Below are 24,479 nucleotides of genomic sequence, written 5' to 3'. Positions count from 1 at the left end.
ACAATTATAATTCACACACAGTGCACGTGTTTGAGTGTGCGTGCATGCCTAAGCGCACGCTTTGCCAAGGTAGACCCCGGGCAAGCATGTATTAACAGTTCTAAAGTAGTGTGACGTCACCATAGTAACAGCAACCTGTGCGCAGGCGTCTATTTAAAGGGCCAGCGTGCTCCCGGCGCCGCTAGCCCCGCCCTCTTCCTCAGATCGCTCCGCCTCCGTCTCCCCGCCGCTTGCCGGCTACGCCCTGCGGAATCCAAGTCACCAATCAGCGTCCAGTTTTCCCTTGCAGTCAATGGCGTGTGCCCCGGTTTCAAAAGCTCGGGGGCGGGCTCCGTCCGGGGTCCGCGCATGCGCCGTCACCCGTCTTTCCCCACGCTGGTTCCGCGTCTTCTCAGTGCGGTCCCTCCGCCTGGCCTGAAGTGTCTCGTGTCTGGGGGCGGTCTGGGCTGACTCCGCCGCTGTCGCGATGGGCAAAACTGCCGACTCTCGGGGGCCGGGAGGCCGGCCCGACCCGGTGCGGAGCTTCAACCGTTGGAAGAAGAAACACAGCCATAAGCAGAGCCAAAAGAAGCAATTGAGGAAGCAGCTGAAGAAGCCCGAGTGGCAGGTGGAGCGCGAGGCTATCAGCCGCCTCATGCAGAACTACGAGAAGGTGAGGCCGGCGCTGGGGCGGGGGCCCGGGCGGACCGCGGGGGGCGGCGGGGCCGCAAGTCCCCGCGGCGATGGGAGATCTGTCACAGGTTGCGGGGGGGGCGGCAAGCCGGCAGTCCACCGGGCTGGAGACGGTGGTGGGGTGACAGGTGCCGGCCGGGGCCCCGCTGAGGCCCCACAGGTGGTCTGCCGGGCGCCGCGGACCAGGTCTCCAGACCATCCAGGCCGCTCTTCTGCTCGCCACACTGCTCTTGATAAAATGATGGAAATGCAGTGGCCCTTGAGAGCAAGGAGTTAGTAGTGAAACAGGGTAATACTCACAGTAGTACTAACGGGACTAGTGGTTATAACGACACCTATGTTTTCAGCTACTATGTGCTTTACATTAATTAGGTGACTTGGAATGAGGATGGGTCGTATTCCCATTTTACAGGTGAGAAACATTGAGGCTTTGAGAAGATAAGGGACTTGTTTTACGCTCATATGTTAGTAGGTGGTGTGGAATTGGAACCTAGACTCATGTCTTTCCAAGTCCAAAGCCTTTGCTTTTTAACCATTATGCCAGATCTGCAGACCTTGACATCATCCGCCTTCCTTCCTGTGCTTATCTCATTTTCTCTTCTTGATTCATGTCCCCGTCCAAGAATTGGCATAGGAAAGCTGGCCTCCTGCATACTACGTTGTAGTGGATGTTCTCAGATGAGTAGCCCTGTAGTTTTCATTTTGACCCCTTGTCCTCTCCTCCCACCCCCCCCCACCCCCCCTCCCTTAGTCTCCTTGGCATGGTCAGTACCCCCTCTCCCTGGCTCCCCACAAACCCCTTCTGTTGGCCTTCACCCACCTCACTCAGCCTCTCAGTGATTGCCCCCTTCTAGTGTGGTATAATCAGGGATTTAATATATGGGACATTTCTGAAATTATAGTCATCAAGTGTCATGCTGGTATAGCTTTCCTTTAAAGGACTCTTAGGTCAACAGTAAGATTAGATAGATAACCTTTATTTTTGTTTGGGCTTTTGAGTTAAGTAAATGATAATTTGATCCTGGCTTTTGATCACCAGATGAGTGACTTTGGGCATGTTATTTACTCTGTTTCCCTTTTCTTATCTTTAAAAGGCATAATAATATCTATTTTATAAGTTGTTGGGAGGAGTTAGAACACATGTTAAGCATTCTTCACATGTCTGATACATATAAATATATTAGCTGGTACATTATTACTACTATTGCTGTATGCACAGCACCTTAAGAAACCATTGTAAACTATTAGATTGCATTTTAGAGTCTTATCGAACTAGACTTGCTTAAGGGGTATAATCTCAGCCTTTCTTTCTTTTGTGTAATCCCAATGCTTATTCCTGTGGACTGGTGACTCCTTTTCGTATTCTACCCTCAGCTCTTCTGAGTTCATATTCTTTTTTTCTGACTTCGCTGAATAGTTTTTACCTGTCAGGGTACCTTAAATACACAAGTCCAAAACTGAGCTTATCATCTTTGACTCCCAAATCACAGTCCTGTGTATTAGTTTCCTCTTGCCACTGTAACAAATTGCCACAAACTCCATGCCTTAAAACAACAGATATTTGTTCTCTCATATTTCTGGAAGCCAGAAATCTGAAATCCATTTCACTGGGCTGGAGTCAAGGTGTCAGCAAGGCCATGCTCCACATGGAGGCTCTCGGGAAAAATCCATTTCTTGTAGCTTCTAGCTTCTGGTGGCTGCATTCCTTGGCTTGTGGCTGCATCACTCCCATCTCTTCCTCCATGGACGCATTGCCTTTGGCTCTGTATTAAATCTACTTGTGCCCTTTTAAAATAAGGATACTTCTGATTGCATTTAGGGCCCACCCAGAATATTAAGGATAATCGCCCATCTCATATCTTTAATAATGACCTGGACAAAATCACTTTTGCCATCTAAGATAGCATTCTCAGTTGTGGAGGTTAACATGGACATATTTGGGGCTGTTATTTGGCCCACCACATGCTAGCCCCACTATCCAAGCAGACTGCTGAGCTAGAAACCTAGGAGTCATCCTAGACACTTCCCTCTCAGCACTATTCCATCCAGTCACACTCATAATCTTCTCTGCCTCTTAAATTTTTTAAGTGTTACTCCATCCCCTCTGCTATGCCTTAGTTCAGGCCGCATCATCTTTTGCATGGATTACTACAGTAGGTATTTGCTTATAATAGGGATTAGCAAGCTTTTTCTGTAAAGGACCAGATAGTAAATGGTTTCAGCTTTGCAGGTCAAGAGGGTGAAACTACTCAACTCTGCCATTGTAACACAAAAGCTGACTTGGAAATACTTAAACAGGTGGGTATAGTTGTGTTCCAGCAAAATTTCAGTTAGGAAAACCGGTGGCTGGATTTGGCCCTTAGGCCTTATCCCCCTCTAACCTATCTTCTGTATTGCTGGCAGAATGATTCTTTCCAAGATGATAATTCAATAGTCTTATTCCTGATTAAAACCCTCCCTTGCCTCACAGTCACTTCCAGGAAAATGGTCAGATACTTTCATGTGTCAACATGTTCTACTCCAGAGGAAGAGTAAGTTATTTGTGGTCAGGCAGACCTGGTTTAAATCTCACTCAGTTTGGGTATTGAGTAGCCAAGTTTCTTAATATTCCTGAGTCTCAGTTTCTTTCATTCAGCAGAGGTTCCTAATTACCCAGAGTGTTGTAAGGCTCAAAGAGGTAATGTATGTAAACCAAGTGGTGTGTGGTAAGCATACATGGAAGAACAACTTGTAGTTTCATGAATTGGCCATGCTCCCTGCTGCTGCTGCTGCTTTTTTTTTTTTTAAGAGATTATTCAAAGAATTTACTTATTTATTGGAGAGAGAGAGCACGAGCAGAGGAAGAGGAAGAAGCAGGCTCCTGGCTAAGTGGGGAGCCTGACATGGGACTCGATCCCAGGACCCTGAGATCATGACCTGAGCTGAAGTCAGATGCTTAACTGACTGAACCACCTGGTCACCTCGCTCCCTGATGCTTCTTGTCCTGGTACTTGATGTTTCCACTGCTTGCAGTGAGCACCCCCGTTCTCCCACTCTAGGAACACCTACCAGTCCTTCAAAATTTAAACTTCTCTTCCTGACCTCCCCAAGTGGGGTTAGGGCTGCTGTGTGTCTGTAACATTTCGTATACTTTTATTACAGCATTATCACCAGGCTGTGATGATTGGCTTCTTTGTTTAACTTCTTCCTTAACTTTCCTGCTAAATCATGAACCCCTGAAGGTCAGAAACCTTTGACACACTACCTTTGGGCTTCCCGGACACTTCCCAGACATGTTCCCACCCAACATAGTACGGTGCTTGTCCTGGAGTAGACGCTTAGTGTTTAGATGTTACTTGGTGCCCAAAGACCTTTTCCATATGGCTTTATTCTGGTTGGTAACATAGGTCTATTCTTTTTGGTCTTTTGTTTGAATTACAATTATTAACACTTATGAAGCTTTTTATGCGTTAACTTGCCATATCCTCACAATTGAAGACACTATGAGACTGTTTCCATTATACAGGTGAGAAGCTTTAAGGAAGAACAAAATTAAATAATTTCTGCAAGCTTAAACAGCTAGTAGTGAAGAAGTTCTAGCTCAGGTAGTCTAGGTCTTATGCCAGAGTGCCAAATCACTACACTTTACTGTGTCGCACCTCACGAATGTTTAAATTCTAGTCTTTTCACTAAACTGAAGGAACAGATTTTCCCTGTAAGTATTGTTGTGTTTTATTTATTTATGTTTAATCTTAGAAATATTTTCTTAAGATTTTGTCAAGAAAGAAAGGCACTGTGAAATCAAATGCCAGGGCTGGCAATACTAGAATACAGTCATAGCAGATTTGTTATTGTCTAGGTAACTGAGGTGTAGACCTTCACTACAGGGTTCCTCAGAAGATAGCATCTGTGCATAAAACTTGTATTACAGCGTTTTATAATACAAGGATGGTGTTCAGTAGCTTCACTGGTTAAACACTGAACAGTTTGATTCAGAAATATCTGTAACAGTTTGACGAGGTACTTGTTGAGGCCTAGGTCAAAATAGATGGGAAAAAATACATGTCTGTGTCCCTAGGGAGGTGGAGGGTTGATACATTTTGATAAATGTTATAATCCTAAATATGTACAGTGCTGTGGAGTTAGAGGGTAATTAGGGGAAAGGAGGTTGAGTTATTCTGTCCCTGCCCTTTCTGGCTAGGTGGATTTGAAAAATGTGTTTCCCCTGGGCATGCTGCCCTTCCTTCTTGTCATTGCAGCCTCAGGCCTGGCTTGTGGAGCTGAGCGTGAGCTGGATTTCAGCCCCCATATGCCTTTGTGTAGGGCACAAACTGTCTAGCAGTTTGTGGTAGCCATGAGTGGAGCTAGTTCTTGAATGATATGTTCTCCAGTTAGAAAGGATTGGCAAGAACATTATACATCAAGGGAGCAACGCAAGAATATACAAAAAGATATTAAAATACATGGTGTTCTCTGAGGGGGAGATACTCCCTTTAGTGCAGTATGTGCTCCTGAACTGGCTTCAGATGAGGTTGCAGAAGAGGGTCAGAGGTGGATTGTCAACAGTTTTAGAGGCTGTAGTGGTTAGAATAATGGCCTCCCAAAGATGTCTGCATCCTAACCCTGAGCCTGTGAATGAGTTATATGGCAAAGGGGAATTAAGGTTGCTGATTAGCTGGCCTTAACATAGGGGGATCAGGATTATCCAATTGGGCCAGTGTGGTGACCCACAGGTCCTGAAATGTGGAGGAGAGGGGCAGAAGAGTTGGTGTGGGAATGCTGTGAAGTGAGGAAGACAGGAAGACCATCGCTGGCTGGCTTTGAAGTTGGAAGGCTGACGTAAACCAATCCAAGGAAGTGTGCAGTCTGTAGAAGCTAGAAAAAGCAAGGAAGTGGATTCTCTCCTATAGTCACCAAAAAGAATTTTAGCTGAGTGAGACCCATTTTGGACTTCTGACTTCCAGAGTTATAAGTTAATCAATTTATGTTGGTTTAAGCCACTGTCGGTGGTATTTGTTTCAGCCCCTGTGGGAAATTCATACAGAGGCCATGTTTGGAGACTATCGGGAAGCACTGGGGAGTCTGTGGGAGCAGTTAGAGAACATAGTGAAGCTGTAAAGGCTGTGGAGGCTGTGACCAGGTCAGAGACCATTGCTATAGTCTAGGCTTTAGGTCTTTTGAGAGGCAGATACTGCGTTGGGATTAAGTGGATTGGAGATTTATTGGACGGAAATGTCTGCAGAAGTGGAGGAGAAGGAACAGAAATAGGGAGAGGAGGGAGGACGGAAGGAGGAGCCAGTAGGAAGAGTCTCAGGCTGCAGCACAGTCTAAGAAGGCTTCTGCTGATGGGGTGTCTTGGAACCAAAGTTGCCCTTGAAGGGAATCTCTGGTCTTGCAGGAATGAGTCTCCAGTTGTACTGCTGCTGTGAGCAGTCATTGGGAGCAGCCAGGGAAGCATGGCACCGTCGGTGGTGGGTCTGGAGGATCAACTGCTGCTCATCGGTTGACTGTGTTCCCTGAAGCTGGACATCTGGGGGGTTTATTTCTAAGGCCACCTCGTAGGGGGTGTGTCTTGGGGGTTCTGATGGGGAGTTGGGGATTGAAGCTTGTTGAGAAATGTTGAGCTCTTTGTTTCAGTTCAGCCACTGTTGTCACTGTTGCTGAGTGACTCCATCTCTGCACCTGGGATTCATTTAGACTGTGATAGTAATCAGCTTGTGCTATATTGGAACCCTGTGCTCTAATCCATGGTTTCCCCCCTTAATCAGAATTTGGTGTGGCAGATTGCTTTTCTTGTCATGATTGCAGGAGGTGGAGCATTCTAGAACGTTCTTCTATTTTCATCTCCTGCTTTGAGGATATGAAAATAGTACTTTTGTGAGAAATGAGAGTTGTGAGAGTGTGTTGGAAGAAGCACAGGGGGTGGTCAGTGGTATCCGCCCTGTTTTCCCCTCCGCCCCCTCTAGGTTTCCCACCAGTGGTAGGAAGTCCTGAACAGTACTGTCACTGAAACATCTGTTCTCTGATTTTAGAAGAGTGATACAGATTTCAGAGGGAGTATGAACACTGGAAGACAGGAGTGATTTTTTTTTTTTTTTTTTAAGAAAAGAAAGGGCCGAGTTACTTTTGTTTGTAGGAACCATAGCCGACTTCCTTGAGTTCTAAATATTCCTTGGAACGTAACTGAGAGTCTTCTGGAACAGGGTCGGCAATCTTTTTCTGTAACAGGCCAGATAGTCAATATTAGGCTTTGTGGGTCACGTGATCTCTGTCATAATCACATAGACACTATGTAAATGAGTAGTTGTAGCTGTGCTCCAGGAAAACGGTTTGGAAGAACGGGCAGCAGATTGGATTGGGCCATAGTTTGCTGACTTCTGTTCTAGTTCATCAGTGGAGTAAAAATTTCCTTCTGTTTCTTTGACTTCTTTCTAAGAATATGTTGTATAGATCTACACTGTAATGGCTGACAGAATGCTGGAACAGTTCTGTTCTTCCAGACTTTCCGTTAGGAGGTCAGCAGACTAGAGAGAGATGTGCAGTGTTTGCTTGAATTAGCCCACTTTGCCTGTATTGTGTCGCTGGTGGAGGCTGACCAGAGTGTGGCTCGTCTAGCTCCTCCTGTAAGCCTTCTCTTCTTTGTGAAAACAGCTTTTTTGCTGATCACATCACAAGTGCGTGGGTGGACTGCCTCTAATTTTGATGTTGTGTTTGTGAGATTTACCTTCTAATTAAGGTTCCCTGATGGGACAGGATATTCTAATGAACTTTTCTCTGATGTGGGTACGCTGATTATTCCTCTTCGCTCTTCTCTGGAATGTTTTGTAGGGATTAAGGCGATGTTTTAATATTTGTGTTTTCAGCATGTGAGGACAGAGAATAACCCTATCTGAGCTACACTAAGGATCTTGGGAAAGATGATACTGTAGACTATAAAATGAAATAAAATCTGCCATCCCTTTACTGCCTGGGGTGTAATTTAAATAAATGAACCTTACAAATGCAACTTTTCCCTTTTGTGAATCATGAATAATTTGGCAGCATATTCTCAGATCTGAACAGGAGTTCCTGCTTTCAGCATCTATGATAAAATAATTCTCCTGAGTAGCTGAAATGAAATTCAGAAAATTGGGTTTATGCTAATGAAGAACATCAGTAACGAACATTTAGATAATGTAAAGTTAAAGGGCAAAATGTTACTTATTGTGGCTTCAAAGCGTGACTGAGATGTTTCTTCTGGTTATTGTTAATGGCCCCTCCTTCACTGTACCCCCAAATGAAGAGTGGTCGGGTTGGATTTGTCATGTCACTGATTGATGGTTAAAACTTGAAAAGATTTGTGCTAACAAGATAGATTTCTCCAATTAACTTCAATCTGTTCTCCAAAGTGTGTAAATAGAAGTATTCTCATTGTGCTCTGTGGCTTAGAGTCATTTTGCCCCTTATTTCTTAATATTCCTTGAAGGATGGACTGAAGGTAGAGTTTCTTCCTAAAACTGATGTGGTGATGATTAACTATGTTCTCAGAGGTGAAGGAGCATTGTGGTGGTAGTGGTGGTGTGTGTGTGTTTTGAATGAATGAGGTGGTGTGTTTTTTTTTAATCAATTTAAATTGTTATAAGCTTATATTTTTGATTCATGGCAACTTTCCTAAGGCATATTTCTTTCTAGAAGGAATGATGGTTTTTAATTAGAAGTGATGGTTGAATTCAATCCTGTAGTACCAAGGACTAGCCAGGCAGCACAACGTAGATCAAAAATGGCCTTGTTGTAAAGCAAATTATACGGTGCATTATTTTGTCTTAGCTGACGTAGTCTCCTTTTTCTTTTTTCAGATAAATGTAAATGAAATTACAAGATTTTCAGATTTCCCCTTGTCCAAAAAAACATTGAAAGGTAGGCATATGGTGATTTTGGGACATGTTGTTGGGTTTCTTGATGTTTTTTATAAATGGAAAAAGATTGAGAGCATTTAACTTGAAAGATAATTATTTTGGCAAATAATTTTGATATCTTGAACCTCTAACACCAAGAAACAATATTAATTCATTTGAGTTTGCTCGATTTATCATTCTCATCCTTTCTGGACTAGTTAAACAGTAGTTAAAAAGCAAGATGCCAGGGCCTCTCAGTAATTAAAATAAAATCTAAGTGTATTAGTTAAAATGAACAAGAAAACAAAAGTGACATCTTTTATATTAGTGTGTTAGGGCCACCAGAACAAAATCTCAGACTGGGAGGTGGGGGGTACTTAAACAATAGAAATGAATTTTCTCATAGTTCTGGAGGCTAGAAGTCCAAAGATCAAGATACTGGCAGGGTTAGTTTCCTCCAAGAGCCAGTGTGAAATGGTCTGTTCCAGGACTCTCTCCTTGGCTTGTGAATGACCACTCTCTTGCTGCGTCTTCATGTGGCTGTCCTACTGTGCAGTCATACCATTGGTGTCTCTTTTTGTGTCCAAATTTCCCCTTCTTATAAGGACACCAGTGACATCAGATCAGGGCTCATTTGAACTTAATCACCACTTCAGAGGCCCTATTTCTGAATATGGGTGTTAGGGCTTCAACGTAGGAGTTTTAGGGGGCACAATTCAGCCCATACACCTGTTTTACGGGGGTTTTCTGAAGTGTCACTCTCTTCCCCTCCACACTGGCAGGTTTGCAAGAAGCCCAGTACCGTTTGGTAACTGAAATACAGAAGCAGACCATTGGGTTGGCTTTGCAAGGTAAAGATGTTCTTGGAGCTGCCAAGACAGGATCTGGCAAGACTTTGGCTTTCCTTGTTCCAGTAAGTCATTTTTTTATATTGGGTCAAGTCCTTTATTACATGTTTTTAAAATATTATGTGCCTAGGTAGAAATCATTATGTAGAGAGTTGTTTCCTGTTGGATTTCTTTGGCTAGAGTGCAAACTGTATCAGACGGGGGCTCCAACGGTCCTGTTTTCCACCATACTCCCTTTGTCCTAACATAGTTCCTTGCACCTGGTGGGCACTTAGTAACTTTTTGAATGAGTGAAATACTGTTTCTTGACAAGCCTTTGCATTCCTGAAAGATGTGTATTTTTCAGGGGGGCAGGTGGGCATGGTTCCACCCTGTTGTAGGACCACTGGGGCAGGCCGGGGAGGCTGTTTGTGCACTCGTGCTTGCAAACCTGCCGATTGCATTTATACTTGCCACTTGATTAGGATAAAGCTGAAGTATGCTCACTTTAAGGAGATTGGGTGATTCATTGAGAATTTTCCAGGACATTGATAGCTGTCGTTTTGAGCAGTAAAACAATAGAGTCTCTTAGGAATTTATTTATATCTCATTTATGCAGTTGGTCTCATAATTTAATTCCAACAAAATAATTGGCTTAGAAAAATCACATTCGAGTTTTTGTTCCAAGTATTGCAAAACCATTTTTCCCTTAAATCCAATTTTTCATAAAGATGTTTCTCTACAACTAGAAAAGTCAGTCACTATAATTACAGTAACTACACCGATGAAAGTTTAATGTGGTTTCTGTTCAGAAAATAGTGACAGATATTTCTCCAAAATCTGTTTTAATAGTTTGAGGGCTGCACGTACCTCTCACTGTTGGCCAGTCTCTTGCTGGCAGGGCTCTGGCGACAGCTGACCTGCCGTGAGGTTTAAGTTCCCTTCCCTCTATGACTTGAGGGATCTGGTGGCTGGAAGAAAAAGAAAAAAACAGAATTTCTTCTTTCTGATTGGATGACACTTGAGACTGGTATGTCTTCTGCTTGGAAGGTGCCTTTGATTGGGAGGAGCAAGGTCGGTTCAGGAATCAAAATGCTGCCTTCTGAAAGGACTTACTAAACACAAATTTGCTGTCTTTTTTGAGGTGCTGGAAGCCTTATATCGTCTACAGTGGACCTCAACAGATGGGCTGGGGGTTCTGATTATATCACCTACGAGAGAACTGGCCTATCAGACCTTTGAGGTTCTCCGAAAAGTAGGAAAGAATCATGACTTTTCGGCTGGTCTCATCATTGGTGGAAAGGTTTGTCTTTTGTCTTGTCCTTTTTTCTATAACTTACATTGGAGCACTGTGGCAGTTGACAGGAAAGAGGTGGAGATTTCATTTAAACAGGTAGGCTGGCATCCTGGTGGGGTCACTGTCATCTAGAGTTCTGATTATCAATTTCGAAGGTCCAGAAAGTCCATTTTTGTGAGGGTATCTGAATTGATCAGCTTCTCTGAGATTAATGTACTCTAAACAGCCTGTAAATTTTTTGTTAATTTACTTGGAAAAGGTAACATTTGAGTATTTGGACTAGTTCCTTTTAAGAAAATATCTAAGAGGTTGAATAATTCAGAACATTGCTGAATCAGCAGCAGGAGAAAGGAAGACAGTGCTTTAAAAATTTTTTTAAACTATTTTTGTAATTGAAGTATAGTTAACACATAATTACATTAGTTTCAGGTGTACAACATACTGATTCAACAAGTCTATACGCTTTGGTATGCTCACCACAAGTGTAGCTACCATCTGTCACCATACGACGCTATTACAGTACTGTCGACTCTATTTCCTATGCTGTGTCTTTCATCCCTGTGACTTCGTCATTTCACAACTGGAAGCTTGTATCTCCCAATGCCCGTCACCCATTTTGCCCATCCCTCTCCTCTCTGGCAATCATCAATTTGTTTTCTGTATTTATATGTCTATTTCTGCTTTTTGTTGTTTTTTTTTGGATTCCATATATAAGTGAAATTATCTGGTATTTGTCTTTTTCTGACTTATTTTACTTAAGCATAGTGTTCTCTGCGTCTGCCTATGTTGTTGTAGGTGGCAAGATCTCATTCTTTTTTATGAATGAGTAATGTTCCTTTATATAAATATACTACATCTTTTTGTCCATTCATCTATTGATGGACACTTGGGTTGCTTCCATATCTAGGCTATTGTGAGGAATGCTACAGCGAACATAGGGCTGTATATATCTCTTTGAATTGGTGTTATTTTCTTTGGGTAAATACCCAGAACTGGAATTGTTGCATCGTGTGGTAGTTCTGTTTTTAATTTCTTTGAGGAACCTCCATACTGTTTTCCATAGTGGTTGCATCAGTTCACATTCCCACCAGCAGTGCACAAAGGTTCCCTTTTCTCCACATCCTCACCGATGCTTACTTCTTTTCAATATTAGCTAGTCTGGCAGGAGTGGTGGTTTTGATTCGGATTTCTTGGATGATTGGTGACATGGAGCATCTTTTCATGTCAATGTTTGCCTTTGGGAAACTGTATGTTTTTAGGAACTGTATATCTTTGGGAAAATATCCAAGTTCTAAGACCGCTTTTTAATTAGGTTGTTTGGTTTTTTTGGTGTTGAGTTGTAGAAGTTCTTTATATATATCATATATATGACATATATATTGTATGTAAATAGGATATCATAGGATATTATATATCACATATATATGTAGGATATTAAACCCTTATCAGATATGTCATTTGCAGATACTTTTTTCCATTTAGTAGGTTGCCTTCTCATTTTCTTAATGGTTTCCTTTGTTGTACAAAAACTTTTTACTTTGAGGAAGTCCCAAGTTTGTTTTTGCTTTTGTTTCCCTTGCCTGAGGAGACGTATCGACAGCAATGTTGCTAAGGCCAAGAGATCACTGCCCATGTTTTCTTCTAAGCGTTTTATGCTTTCAGATCTTATGTTCAAATCTTTAATCCATTTTGAGTTTATTTTTGTATATAGTAAAAGACAGTGGTCCAGTTTGACTTTTTTGCATGTATCTGTCCAGTTTTCTTAACACCATGAATAGAGGAGACATCTTTTCTCCATTGTATATTCTTTTCTCTTTTGTCATAGATTAATTAACATATGTGTGGGTTTATTTCTGGGTTCTATATTCTATTACATTGATCTGTGTGTCCATTTCATGCCAGTACCATACTGTTTTGGTTATGATAGCTTTGTAATACAGTTTGAAATCTGGAATTGTGGTATCTCTAGCTTTGTTCTTTCTCAAGATTGCTTTGGCTATTTGGGGTCTTTGTGGTTTCATGCAAATTTTAGAATTCTTTGTTCTATTTCTGTGAAAATACCATTGTTATTTCAATGGGGATTGCATTGAATCTGTAGATTGCTTTGGGTAGTATGGACATTTTAACAATATTTTTGTTATCTGTGAGCTCGAGATAGCTTTCCGTTTGTGTAGTCTTCAGTTTCTTTCATGAGTGTCTTAAAGTCTTCAGAGGACAGGTTTTTTGGTTTTTATTACTGTTCTTTTTTCTTTTAATCTCTTTAGTTGTTAATTCCTAGGTATTTTATAATTTATCGGTGCAATTGTAAATGGAACGGTTTTCTTAATTTCTTTCTAATTGCTTGTTATTAGTATATGGAAACACAAATGATTTCTGTATGTTAATTTTGTATCTGTGACTTTACTGAATTTGTGCGTTAGTTCTCATACTTTTTTGATTAAGTCTTCAGGGTTCTTTATATATAGTATCCTGTGTCAGCAGATAGTGACAGTTTTACTTCTTCCTTTTCTATTTGGATGCCTTTTTTTTCTTTTTCTTGCCTAATTGCTCTGGCTGGGAAAAGCTTTTAGTTTTTTACCATTGAGTATGATGTTAGTTTTTGAGTTTGTCCTTTGTGGCCTTTAGTATGTTGAGATGTTCCTTCCATACCCACTTTGTTGAGAGTTTTTATCATGAATGGATGTTGAATTTGGTCATATGCTTTTTCTGCATCTTTGAGATCATATGATTTTAATCCTTTGTTTTGTTAATGTGGCATATCATGTTGATTTGCAGATGTTGAACCGTTCTTGCATCTGTAGAGTAAATCCCACTTGATCGTGGTGTACGATTCTTGTATTGTTGGATCTGGTTTGCTAATATATTTTTTATCATTTTATATTTTTCATTATAATAAGCGTACTCTTTAATCTCCATCCTCTATTTCCCCCATCTCTCCACCCACGTCCCGTCTCGTAACCATTAGTTCTCTTTAGTTAAGAGTTTGTTTCTTGGTTTGCCTCTCTTTCTCTTTCTTGTTTTCCTTTGCTCATTTGTTTTGTTTCTTAAATTCCACATATGAGTGACATCATAAAGTATTTGCCTTTCTCTGACTTATTTCACTTAGTATCATACTCTGGCTCCATCCATGTCATCACAAATGGCAAAATTTCATTCTTTTTTATGGCTGGAATATTATGGTAATATTCCAGTGTGTGTGTGTGTGTGTGTGTGTGTGTGTGTGTATACATGTGTGTGTGTGTGTGTATACATGTCATCACAAATGACAAAATTTCATTCTTTTTTATGGCTGGAATATTATGGTAATATTCCAGTGTGTGTGTGTGTGTGTGTGTGTGTGTGTGTATACATGTGTGTGTGTGTGTGTATACATGTCATCACAAATGGCAAAATTTCATTCTTTTTTATGGCTGGAATATTATGGTAATATTCCAGTGTGTGTGTGTGTGTGTGTGTGTATACATGTGTGTGTGTGTGTGTATACATGTCATCACAAATGGCAAAATTTCATTCTTTTTTATGGCTGGAATATTATGGTAATATTCCAGTGTGTGTGTGTGTGTGTGTGTGTGTGTGTGTGTGTGTGTGTATACACACCACCTCTTCCTTTTACATTCATCAGTTGATGGACACTTGGGCTGTTTCCATAATTTGGCTTTTGTAGATAATGCTGCTATTCAGGGTGCATGTGTCCTTTTGAATTGGTGTTTTGTATTCTTTGGATACATACCCAGTAGTGCAATTGCTGGATCCTAGGGTAGTTCTGTTTTTAACTTTTTTTTTTAAAGGGCTCTTTAGACAAAGGTGTTTAGTATTTTTATTAAAGATTTTATTTATATATTTGAGAGAGAAAGTGCGAGCACATGCACAAGCTGGGGAGGGGCAGAGGGGAAGGGAGAGGCACAGGCAGACTCTGCACTGAGCACAGAGCCCCATGTGGGGCTCAAAAATCATGACCCTGAGATCATGACCTGAGCTGAAATCAAGAGTCCAACGCTTAACCAACTGAGCCACCCAGGTGCCCCTATTTTTAACTCTTTGAGGAACCTCCATACTGTTTTCCAGAGTGGCTGTACCAGCTTGCATTTCAACCAGTAGTGCAAAAGTGTTCACCTTTCTCTACATCCTTGTCAGCACCTGTTGTTTCTTGTGTTGTTGATTTTAGCCATTCTGACTGATGTGAGACCATATCTCATTGTGGTTTTGATTTGCATTTCCCTGATGATGAGTGATGTTGAGCATCTTTTCATGTGTCTTTTGGCCATCCATGTCTTCTTTGGGAAAATGATAGTCTTCTGCCCATTTTTTTTTTTTTTTGAGGTTTTTTTTTTTTTTTTTAAGATTTTATTTATTTATTTGACAGAGATAGAGGCAGCGAGAGAGGGACCCCGATGCAGGGCTCGATCCCAGAATGCTGGGATCATGACCCGAGCCAAAGGCAGACACTTAATGACTGAACCACCCAGGCGCCCCTTCTGCCCATTTTTTAATTGGATTATTTGTGTATTGAGTTGTATCAGTTCTTTATATATTTTGGATACTAACCTTTATTGAATATGTCATTTGCAAATATCTTCTCCCATTATATAGGTTGTCTTTTAGTTTTGTTGGTTTGTTTCCTTTGCTATGCAGAAGCTTTTTATTTTGATATAGTCCCAGTAGTTTATTTTTGCTTTTATTTCCCTTGCCTCAGACATACCTAGAAAAATGTCCCTCTGGCTGATGTCAGAGGTTATGCCTGTGCTCTCTTCAAGAATTTTTATGGTTTCAGGTCTCATATTTAGGTTTCTAATCCATTTTGAGTTAATTTTTGTATATGTATAAGAAAGTGCTCTACTTTAATTCTTTTGTGTGTGGCTGTCCAGTTTTCCCAATAGTACTTCTTGGAGTGGCTGACTTTTTTTCCATTGAATAGTCTTTCCTATTATATCGAATATTAGTTGACCATATAGTTGTGGGTTGATTTCTGGGTATTAGTCTATTGACCTGTGTGTCTGTTTTTATGCCAGTATCATACTGTTTTAATCACTACCACTTTGTAGTGTAACTTGAAATCTGGAATTGTGATACCTCCAGTTTTGTTCTTCTTTTTCAGATTGCTTTGACTATTCAAGGTCTTTTGTGGTTCCATACAAATTTTAGGGTTATTTGTTCTAGTTCTGTGAAAAATGCTGTTGGTATTTTGATAGGAATTGTATTAAATCTGAGTTTGCTAATATTTTGTTGGGGATTTTTGCATCTGTGTTTATGAGAGATAGTGGTCAATAGTTTTCTTTCTTTCTTTCTTTCTTTCTTTCTTTCTTTCTTTCTTTCTTTCTTTCTTTCTTTCTTTCCTTTTTCTTTCTTTCTTTTTTTTTTTTTTTTTTTTGTGGTACTGTCTGGTTTTGGCATCTGGGTAATGCTTGTCCGGCAAAATGAGTTTGGGAGTGTGCCTTCCTCTTCAATTTTTGGGAACAGTTTGAGGAAGATAGGTACTAACTTTTCTTTAAATGTTAGAACTCCCTGTGAAGCTGCCTGGTCCTGGACTTTTGTTTTTTGGGAGTGTTCAAATTATTGATTGAATTTCATTACTTGTAATCAGTCTTTTTGGATTGTCCATTTCTTTGCGATTGAGTCTTGGAAGGTTGTGTGTTTCTTTTTCTTTTTTCTTTTTTTACAGTTTGGCACTTCGTTTTATTTATTTATTTCTTTATGTACTTATTTATTTTAAAATATTTTATTTATTTATTCATGAGAGACAGGGAGGCAGAGGCAGAGGGAGAAGCAGGCTCCCCACGGAGCAGGGACCCCCCCCTCCCCCAATGGAGGACTGGGTCCCACGACCCTGGGATCATGACCCGAGCTGAAGGCAGATGCTTAACTGACTGAGCCACCCAGGCGCTCTAAGTTGTGTGTTTCTAGGAGTTTATTGTTTTCTAGATTTTTCAGCTTGTTGTAATGTAATTCTAGTTGTCATTTATAATTCTTTGTATTTTTGTGGTGTTGGTTGTAACTTCATTTGTGATTTTTTGGGGAAGGTTTTCTCTTTTTTCCTTGATGAGTGTGATTAGCAGTTTATCAGTTTTTAAAAAGTCTTTTCACAGAACCAACTTTCATTCTATTGATATTTTCTATTGTTTGTTTTCTTTTAAAGATTTTATTTTTTTGAGAGAGAGACAGAGAGAGGATGGGTGGGTAAGGGAAGAGGGAGAAGGACAAGCAGACTCCCCGCTGAGCAGGGAGCCCAATGCTGGACTCGATCCCAGGACCCTGAGATCATGACCTGAGCCAAAGTCAGACGCTTAACCGACTGAGCCACCCAGGCACCCCTTCTATTGTGTTTTGAGACTCTATTTATTTCCATTCTGATCTTTATGTTCTTCCTTCTAATAACTTTGTGCTTTATCTGTTCTTTTTCTGGTTCCTGTCGGTGTAAAGTTAAATTGTTTATTTTAGGATTTTTCTTGTTTTTTGAGTTAGTCCTGTATCACTATGATGGTTGATATGATTTCAGTCTTCAATTTGAGACTGGTTTTGTGGCCTAACATGTGATCTGTCTTGGAGAGTGTTCTGTTTACACTTGAAAAGTATGTGTATTCTGCATTTTTTAGGTGAAATGTTTTTTATATACCTGTTAAGTTCATGTGGTCTAATGTATTTTAAGTCCAGTGTTTCCTCATTGATTTTCTGTCCAGATGATGTATCCATTGATGTAGGTGGGGTATTAAAGTCCCCTGTGGTTAGTGTATTGCTGTCAATTTCTCCCTTTATGTCTGTTAATATTTTTTGTGTTTAGGTGCTCCTGTGTTTGGTGCATAAATACTTATGTTATATCCTCTTTTTGGATTGATCCCTTTATCATTATGTAATGCCCTTTTTTGTCTTTTGTTACAGTCATTGTTTTAAAGTCAGTTTTGTCTGATACTCCAGCTTTCTGGAATAGAAGATGGTTTTGAGGAATGTTGATTTTAGCTCATGGTGGAACCTGCTGTATGACTTCTGCTCTATCTGCTAGTATAGCTGGACTGCTTGTTTGTGCTAGAGTTTCTTCTAGAGTGTGAGGATAATTCTTGAATTTATATGCAAACATACACAAAGAGTAGCATCACAAACCCTGACATATTCATGTACCCGTCACCCTTCTTTAACGACTAACATTCTTTGGTTCTTGTTTCAAGGAGACAGCTTCTAGAATGTAGAGAGCTCATGGTATCAGAGAGCCTCCCCAGTGCCTCTGGGTTCTGACTTAAATGATGGCAGTGATTCCAGTGTAAGTCGGTTCTGGCAGATGTAAAGGGAAGTGAAGACTTGGAGCATTTATAGGAAATTTTTCTTGGCCTCAGAATCCTAGCTATAATTAAGAACCTACATGCACTCTGAGCTCGTTAGGTCTTCACTTAGGACTTTTGTTTGCCCAGAAATTTGGATGTGCTGCAGAAATAGAAGGGGAAATCATGTCTCTTTGTAGCGTATCGACATTGCTATGATGAAATGACACATGCAGATGGCTCTTATAGTTTTGATACACAGGCTGCTCTGTGATGTGTCTGTGTAATCAAAAGAAACAACTGTTTTCAGGATCTGAAACACGAAGCTGAGAGGATCAATAACATAAATATACTTGTTTGCACTCCGGGTCGGCTTCTTCAACACATGGATGAAACAATATGTTTTCATGCTACCAATCTCCAAATGTTAGGTGAGTCTAATGAATTTCTAATGAAACAATCTGAGATTCAGGAGAGAAACCTCATAAATTTTAATGATAGAAATTTTTCATCTTAATATTTATTCAATAAAACATCTGAGAAATAACCTGAAACAATTTTTTGGCGTAGAAGTTCTGAACCCAGAGAGTACAAATAGACTTTTCTTTTTTTGAACAAAATGGTCAGAAGAATATAAGTAGTTGTATATGAAATTAGACACTAAAGTATTTGACACTGCTAAGAATTTATCTTTTAAGCTATATCCACTTCTGGTGATATTACCGAATGTGGTTATTATTATTATTTTTTTTTTAAATCAAATCTTTATTTTGTAATGATTTTGTAACAATTGCAGTGGTAGTACAGGAAGCTCCTTTATACCCCTCCGCCAGTTTCCGCTAGTGTAACACCTTATACAACTGTGATACTTTTGTCAAAATGAAGATTAACATTGGTCCATTATATAAATTCCAGACTTTATTTGGATTTCACCAGTTTTTCCACTAATGCCTTTTTTTTCTCTTCTAGGATCCAGTCCAGGAGACTAGATTACATTTAGCCTAATATATATTTTAAATGTTGGAGTTCACCTTGAATTTTCTCTTTTTAGTTCTTGATGAAGCAGATAGAATCTTGGATATGGGCTTTGCTGATACCATGAATGCTATTATTGAAAATCTTCCCAAGAAACGTCAGACTTTACTTTTCTCAGCTACACAAACCAAATCTGTAAAGGACCTTGCACGTTTGAGTTTAAAAAACCCTGAGTATGTCTGGGTTCATGAAAAAGCAAAATATAGGTATGTACTATTTGAAACCATGTTTGATTTAATAAAAAAATCACTATTCTTTTTGTATAAGAATTAGACATTTTAAATTAATACTACTTTTTTTAGGAAATTAGACATCATTTTATGTGTTATGAGATGTGGAACCAGAGTAAAATGTATTAATTAAAATTATTTAAATATTTGATGCATCTTTATATGTGGGAATACTCTAGTGCAGTCTTTTTCAAAATGTGGTCTGGGGAACAAATACCTTACAGGTATTTAATAACTACCCCTGCATAAAATGAGGGGCAATGGGGTTGTGTGGCTGTGTGGGAAATGGGTTGGGGGAAATGGGTTTTGAAGAGTATTTTGATACAACAAGTGGAAGTTTGTGTATGTATGTTTGGTATGAATCATTGTAGAACGTGGACATACTTGACTTGCAGAAATATTTTCTGGTGAATGTAAGTAGAATCTGTGTTGAAGATCTCAGTATGGATTCAACCCTACCATTATCTTTATCTTAACTTCTATTTTTCCTATGAAATGTTAGTCTAAAAAGAAATAGATTGGGGAAAATGATGGATTATCCTCTTGGAAAGTTTTTAAATTCTGAGAATATGGGCCTTGAGGCCCACATGAACTTTGTTCAGCTACTAGATGTCTAGGATTAAAGAAAGCCCTAGAAGAGGCCAGACTCCATGCTTCTAGGTGATCTTAATGGATGAAATTTGAGGAATTTGAGTTCGGGTGTCTTTGATTATCAAGAACTCAGGAACAGCATAGCAAGGGATTCGTAAGGTAGTTTCCTCCTTAGCTTAATGGTCCTTGTTTGTAAGGTTGTATTGAGATAGCTATTGCAATTCTTGGTACTATTAATAATCTAAAGATTGTCTTGTTCTTTTTGCTGTTTGCTTTCTGCCTATTTTCAAGACTCCTTAGTGTTTTTACCAGACACGAATTTTTCAGTCATTAGATGGTCTCTAAAACTGTGCATAATTTAAGGTAATTGTACATGGTATCCCTGTTGCCAATTTCCATAGACAACAATGGGTTATTATTTATAGATCAGAGTTAGAAAAAACTGAATGCAAATACTGTCTATTTGATAAATGATTTTTTAAAAGATTTCATTTATTTGAGAGAGAGATTGAGAAAGTGCATGAGCAGGGAGAGGGGTGGAGGGAGAGAATTTCAAGCTGACTCTGCTCTGTGTGTGGAGTGCCATGCAGGGCTTGATCTCATGACCTTGAGATCGTAACCTGAGGTGAAACTGAGAATTGGACACTTAACCGACTGAGCCACCCAGGTACCCCCATAAGTGATGATTGAAATGCAGGTCCATCACTTATAAAAAATGGGGTTTTCAGAAACCATGTCTCCAGTGACATAATTGACAACTGTGGGCTGTATGGTAATGACCGTGGCACTCTAATCTCTTGTTCACCAGAGCGCTACAAAAAGCAGATACTGTTGTGAATTTTGTCTCATGTCATTATTGAAGTTTTTGCTCTAGCCGTTAATTTGGTTAAGACACCGTGGGAAAAATCATAGGCAAGAATATTTTTAAGACATTTATCTGCTCTCAAATCATGAAGGACCAGAGAAGTAATTTAAAAGTTAGATCTTTCTGAAGTTGTGTTATGAGGGTATACTTAGAAAAAGTATACCAGTATGTGTTCTTTATACTGCTATTGTAGTGAAATGGTGTTTCTAATGATTTTTTTTTTTTTGAGAAAAAATTGTGTTTGGATCATTGTAATTTGCTGTGTTTTACAGTGAATATAAGTTGAATTCTGTGGTGAATTATGAACTATTTCAAATTTGAGATGGATATTCTGAGCTTATGTTATTAGGTGCATACAAATTTAATATTACATTTCTTGTTAGCATCATTAATTACTATGAAATGTTGCTCTTTATCTCTACTAATACTTTTTGCCTTGAAATCTAGCATGATATTAGTCTCCCTATAGCAGCTTTCTCTTGGTTCATGTTTGCATGGTGAATCCTCTGTTCATTTACTCTTTACATTATATATGCCCTTATATTTTAAATTTGACTTTGTAAGCAACATATGGTTCTTTTACCAGGTATGACAGTTGCTTTGCAACTGGGGGATTTAGTTCATTGATCTATAACTTAACGTATTATTTAAGTCTCTACCCCTTTCCATTGTGCCTTCATTGTGAAGTATTTTAATTTCATACATTTTAAACTCCATAAGCTGTTATTTACTTTTTGAAACATCAATATTTATTTAGATTTATCCAAATAGTTATTCTTTATGATATTTTTATTTCTTGTGCTCAAAAGAATTTCCTTTTATTTTTAGTTCAGGTTTACTAGTGGAAAAATTCTGTTTTGATTTTTCTGAGAACCTTCTTATTCTTTATTTTTGAAGGTTATCTTGGCATGTTTTTTCTTCGAAGTTACGTATCTATTGTTCTGACTACTCTTATGTCGAAGTTAGCTGACAGTTTTCTTGTTCCTTTGAAGATATTGTGTATTGTTTAAGATTTTCTTGTCTTTGATTCTTAGTGAATTCATGAATGATTTTTTCGTTTTTGTTTTGTTTTGTTTTGGTGGCAGGTAGATGTTGTAAGAACAGATGACCTCGATCTGGGCTACCCTGGCTTTTAGACTCTGGGGCTGTTCTATTTCTGTTCTGTGTTTGTTCTGCCTCGGTCCTGGCTGGGATTTTGCCTTCCGGAGGTCTCAGCTGGAAGGTGTGGGTTAGCAACTTCATAGCCCTAAGATTGCCAGGATCTCTGCTCAACTCTGAGCTTCCCAGTTGTTGTTTTTTGCTTGTTTTCACTCATTTTGCTGTGTTTGTGTGTGTGTGTTTAGTTTAGGAATTGTCACACCTCTCATGGGAAAATTGCATGAAGAATTTAAGATTCAGTGTTTTGTGGCTCCTCTCTAGGATCTTGGACTGCCACATATAGGCCTAGGTTGCTACTCAGCTCTCCTCTGTTATGCAAATCAGCAGATGCTTTGAGGGAAAAGTGGAAATTAATATGGGGCTTGCCTCAGGGGTATCTCTTTTTCAGTACTTCAAGTACTAGCTGCCGTGGTTGCTCTCTGATGTCTTCTGTTTTTTTTTTTTTGTTTGTTTGTTTTATATTTAATCCAGCCTTTATAGTTAGTGCTATAGGCCACCAAAGTATTAATCTGATACAAACAAACCGTTTATGCAGGAATGATAGCTTTTTAATCTTAAAGTTTTAGTAGCTTATGATGATTATTGCCTAGGTCCATTATTTCATTAGGATTTGCAAAATTGTGATAATCTGATTCTATTTCTAATTTCTAAAAAGTTCTCTTTCACAGTATATATATGTGTATGAGAAATTTGTTGGAAAGGCATGCTGTTAATATTTTTCTAACTTTTTTTTTTTTTTTTTTTGTGCAGTCTGGATTTCAAAGCTAACCAATGTGGCATATTTTTAACGTTTTTCCTCCTCTTATTTCCATAAGCACCCCTGCCACTTTGGAACAGAACTACATAGTTTGTGAGCTGCAGCAAAAAATAAGTGTGTTGTATTCCTTTTTGAGAAGCCACCTGAAGAAGAAAAGTATTGTATTTTTCTCCAGTTGTAAAGAGGTACTGAATGATTAAATAATTCATGTTGAATCATCCCTTTTAAAATAACAGATTTCAGTTAGATAAATAGCAATTTCTTCTCCTGTAAAAAATACAGTGGTAGATGTGGTGAGAAGTATGATAGATAGGCGTGGTATCCCTCAGTGAGTACTGGTAGAACAAACCATTGAATGGCTCAACTAACCACAGGTCTTTATAATCTGACACCTACCCTCCATGAATACTGAACTGAATATGCCATTTATTTCCGTGCTTTGATGTCCTTGATCATGATGATCTCTGGAATGCCCTCCCTGCATTCCTTTACACTAATGCTGAGAGAGTGTTGAATGTCCTTTAAGGCTAAGCTCAAATGTTATATCTGGAGGTCCTTCTGTGATACTCCCGACCCCCTTGTTATAATAAGCAATTTCCCCCATCCTTCTATAGTGTATATGTCTTTAATTTAGTTACACATTTGTTTAACAGTAGCCATTTGCTGTGAATAAAGGATTCAATGATAAATAAGAAAACTAGTCTCTTCCCTTAAAGAGAAGGGACCTTGAGTGATTTTTATATCATTTTCCTCTCTATATTTCAGATTACCTGAGGATATATAGTTGGCATATAGTAGGTAGATTCCAGATTTGTCGCTTTTTGAGTACTTAACATGGTAAATATGCTAGTAAGTTTCCCTCCAGCTTATGGGAAAGATAAGTACTGGCCTGTCTGTTGTACTCTGTCCTTTTTCTGTCTTTACTCTTTTTAGGAAACCGCTTCATTTCCATGGCTTTAAATGCCGTCTGTGTTCTAACACCTGGCACATCGACATCTTAAGCCCTGACCACTCTCCTGAGCCCCAGACTTGTGTATCCACTTGAATACTAGAGATTTCCAGTTGAGTGTCTTTGAGGGCATCTCAAGTTTAAAATAAGAAAAGCAATTTAGGATTTCATATCCTGAAGATGTACTCTCCCCTGTCTCAAATGACTGAAACCTTAATTGTTGCCTGTCTTCATCTCATTGTCAATATATTGATAACTCTCATTAGCTCTACCACCTCTCACAAAGCCTCATGCTACAGCTAAATCTAAGCCATGCTTAACTTTGTCTTACTCGTGGCTGGTCTCTGCATTCCCACACTTTCTTTCCTGTAGTTGTTGCACATTCTAGCCAGAATGATCTTGCAAAATCATCCACCTCAGCAAGCTTTTTCAAGAGCAGGGATTTAAGGTCAGTTTTGATTCAGGAGGTGCAAACTGCAGAAAGTTTTCATGGACTCAGCTGACACTTCCTACGTTTACATATGCCCTTTTTTGAGCTTGGTTTGCCCGAGAACACATCTGTCATCTGCAAGTTCACCTTTCCCCTCTCCCCTTTTCATGCTAGCCCTTTTAAAACCGCAAAAGAAAGGCATGAGTCCATCCATCTGTAATCTTATTGGATTGTCTCAGGACCTGAGAACCTTCCTGGCACCAGGCATTGCTGTTCAGAAAGTGAATGGCTCTAAAGACAAGGTAACGAGTGTTTTGCGGTTCAGTTGGCTTGCCATTCTTTTAACAAAATTTGTAGGGATACTTAATGGACTTATTAGCTGTGGATTATTAGAAATTTTATTTATCATTGTTTTGAAATATAGGAGTTCAAAGAGTTAAAGTTCTTTCCAGTACATTTTCTTTTTTTTAAACTTATTTTTTAAATTCCACTATAATTTTACGTATAGGGTTACATTAGTTTCAGGTGTATAATATAGTGGTTCAATAATTCCATACATTATTCAGTG

At 39.3% G+C, this 24,479-nt stretch overlaps 1 protein-coding gene across 1 annotated transcript in view; it reads left to right on the top strand.

Annotated features, from left to right (window-relative positions):
* Positions 1–360: 360 nt before the first annotated feature.
* DDX10 (DEAD-box helicase 10) overlaps positions 361–24,479 on the top strand; it is a 255,608-nt gene continuing 231,489 nt past the window's right edge. The window contains exons 1-7 of the mRNA XM_045797727.2: positions 361–652; positions 8,487–8,547; positions 9,308–9,438; positions 10,497–10,655; positions 18,207–18,327; positions 18,948–19,137; positions 22,591–22,717. Of these exons, the coding sequence (XP_045653683.2) occupies positions 467–652; positions 8,487–8,547; positions 9,308–9,438; positions 10,497–10,655; positions 18,207–18,327; positions 18,948–19,137; positions 22,591–22,717 (975 nt within the window). The 5' untranslated portion in view covers positions 361–466. The remainder of the gene's footprint in view (positions 653–8,486; positions 8,548–9,307; positions 9,439–10,496; positions 10,656–18,206; positions 18,328–18,947; positions 19,138–22,590; positions 22,718–24,479) is intronic.

This window comes from Ursus americanus, chromosome 16 (genome assembly GCF_024610735.1).
Source record: "Ursus americanus isolate L20-20 chromosome 16, mUrsAme1.1.p, whole genome shotgun sequence".
Taxonomy (NCBI): Eukaryota; Metazoa; Chordata; class Mammalia; order Carnivora; family Ursidae; genus Ursus; species Ursus americanus.
This window is presented reverse-complemented; position numbering and strand designations above follow the sequence as displayed.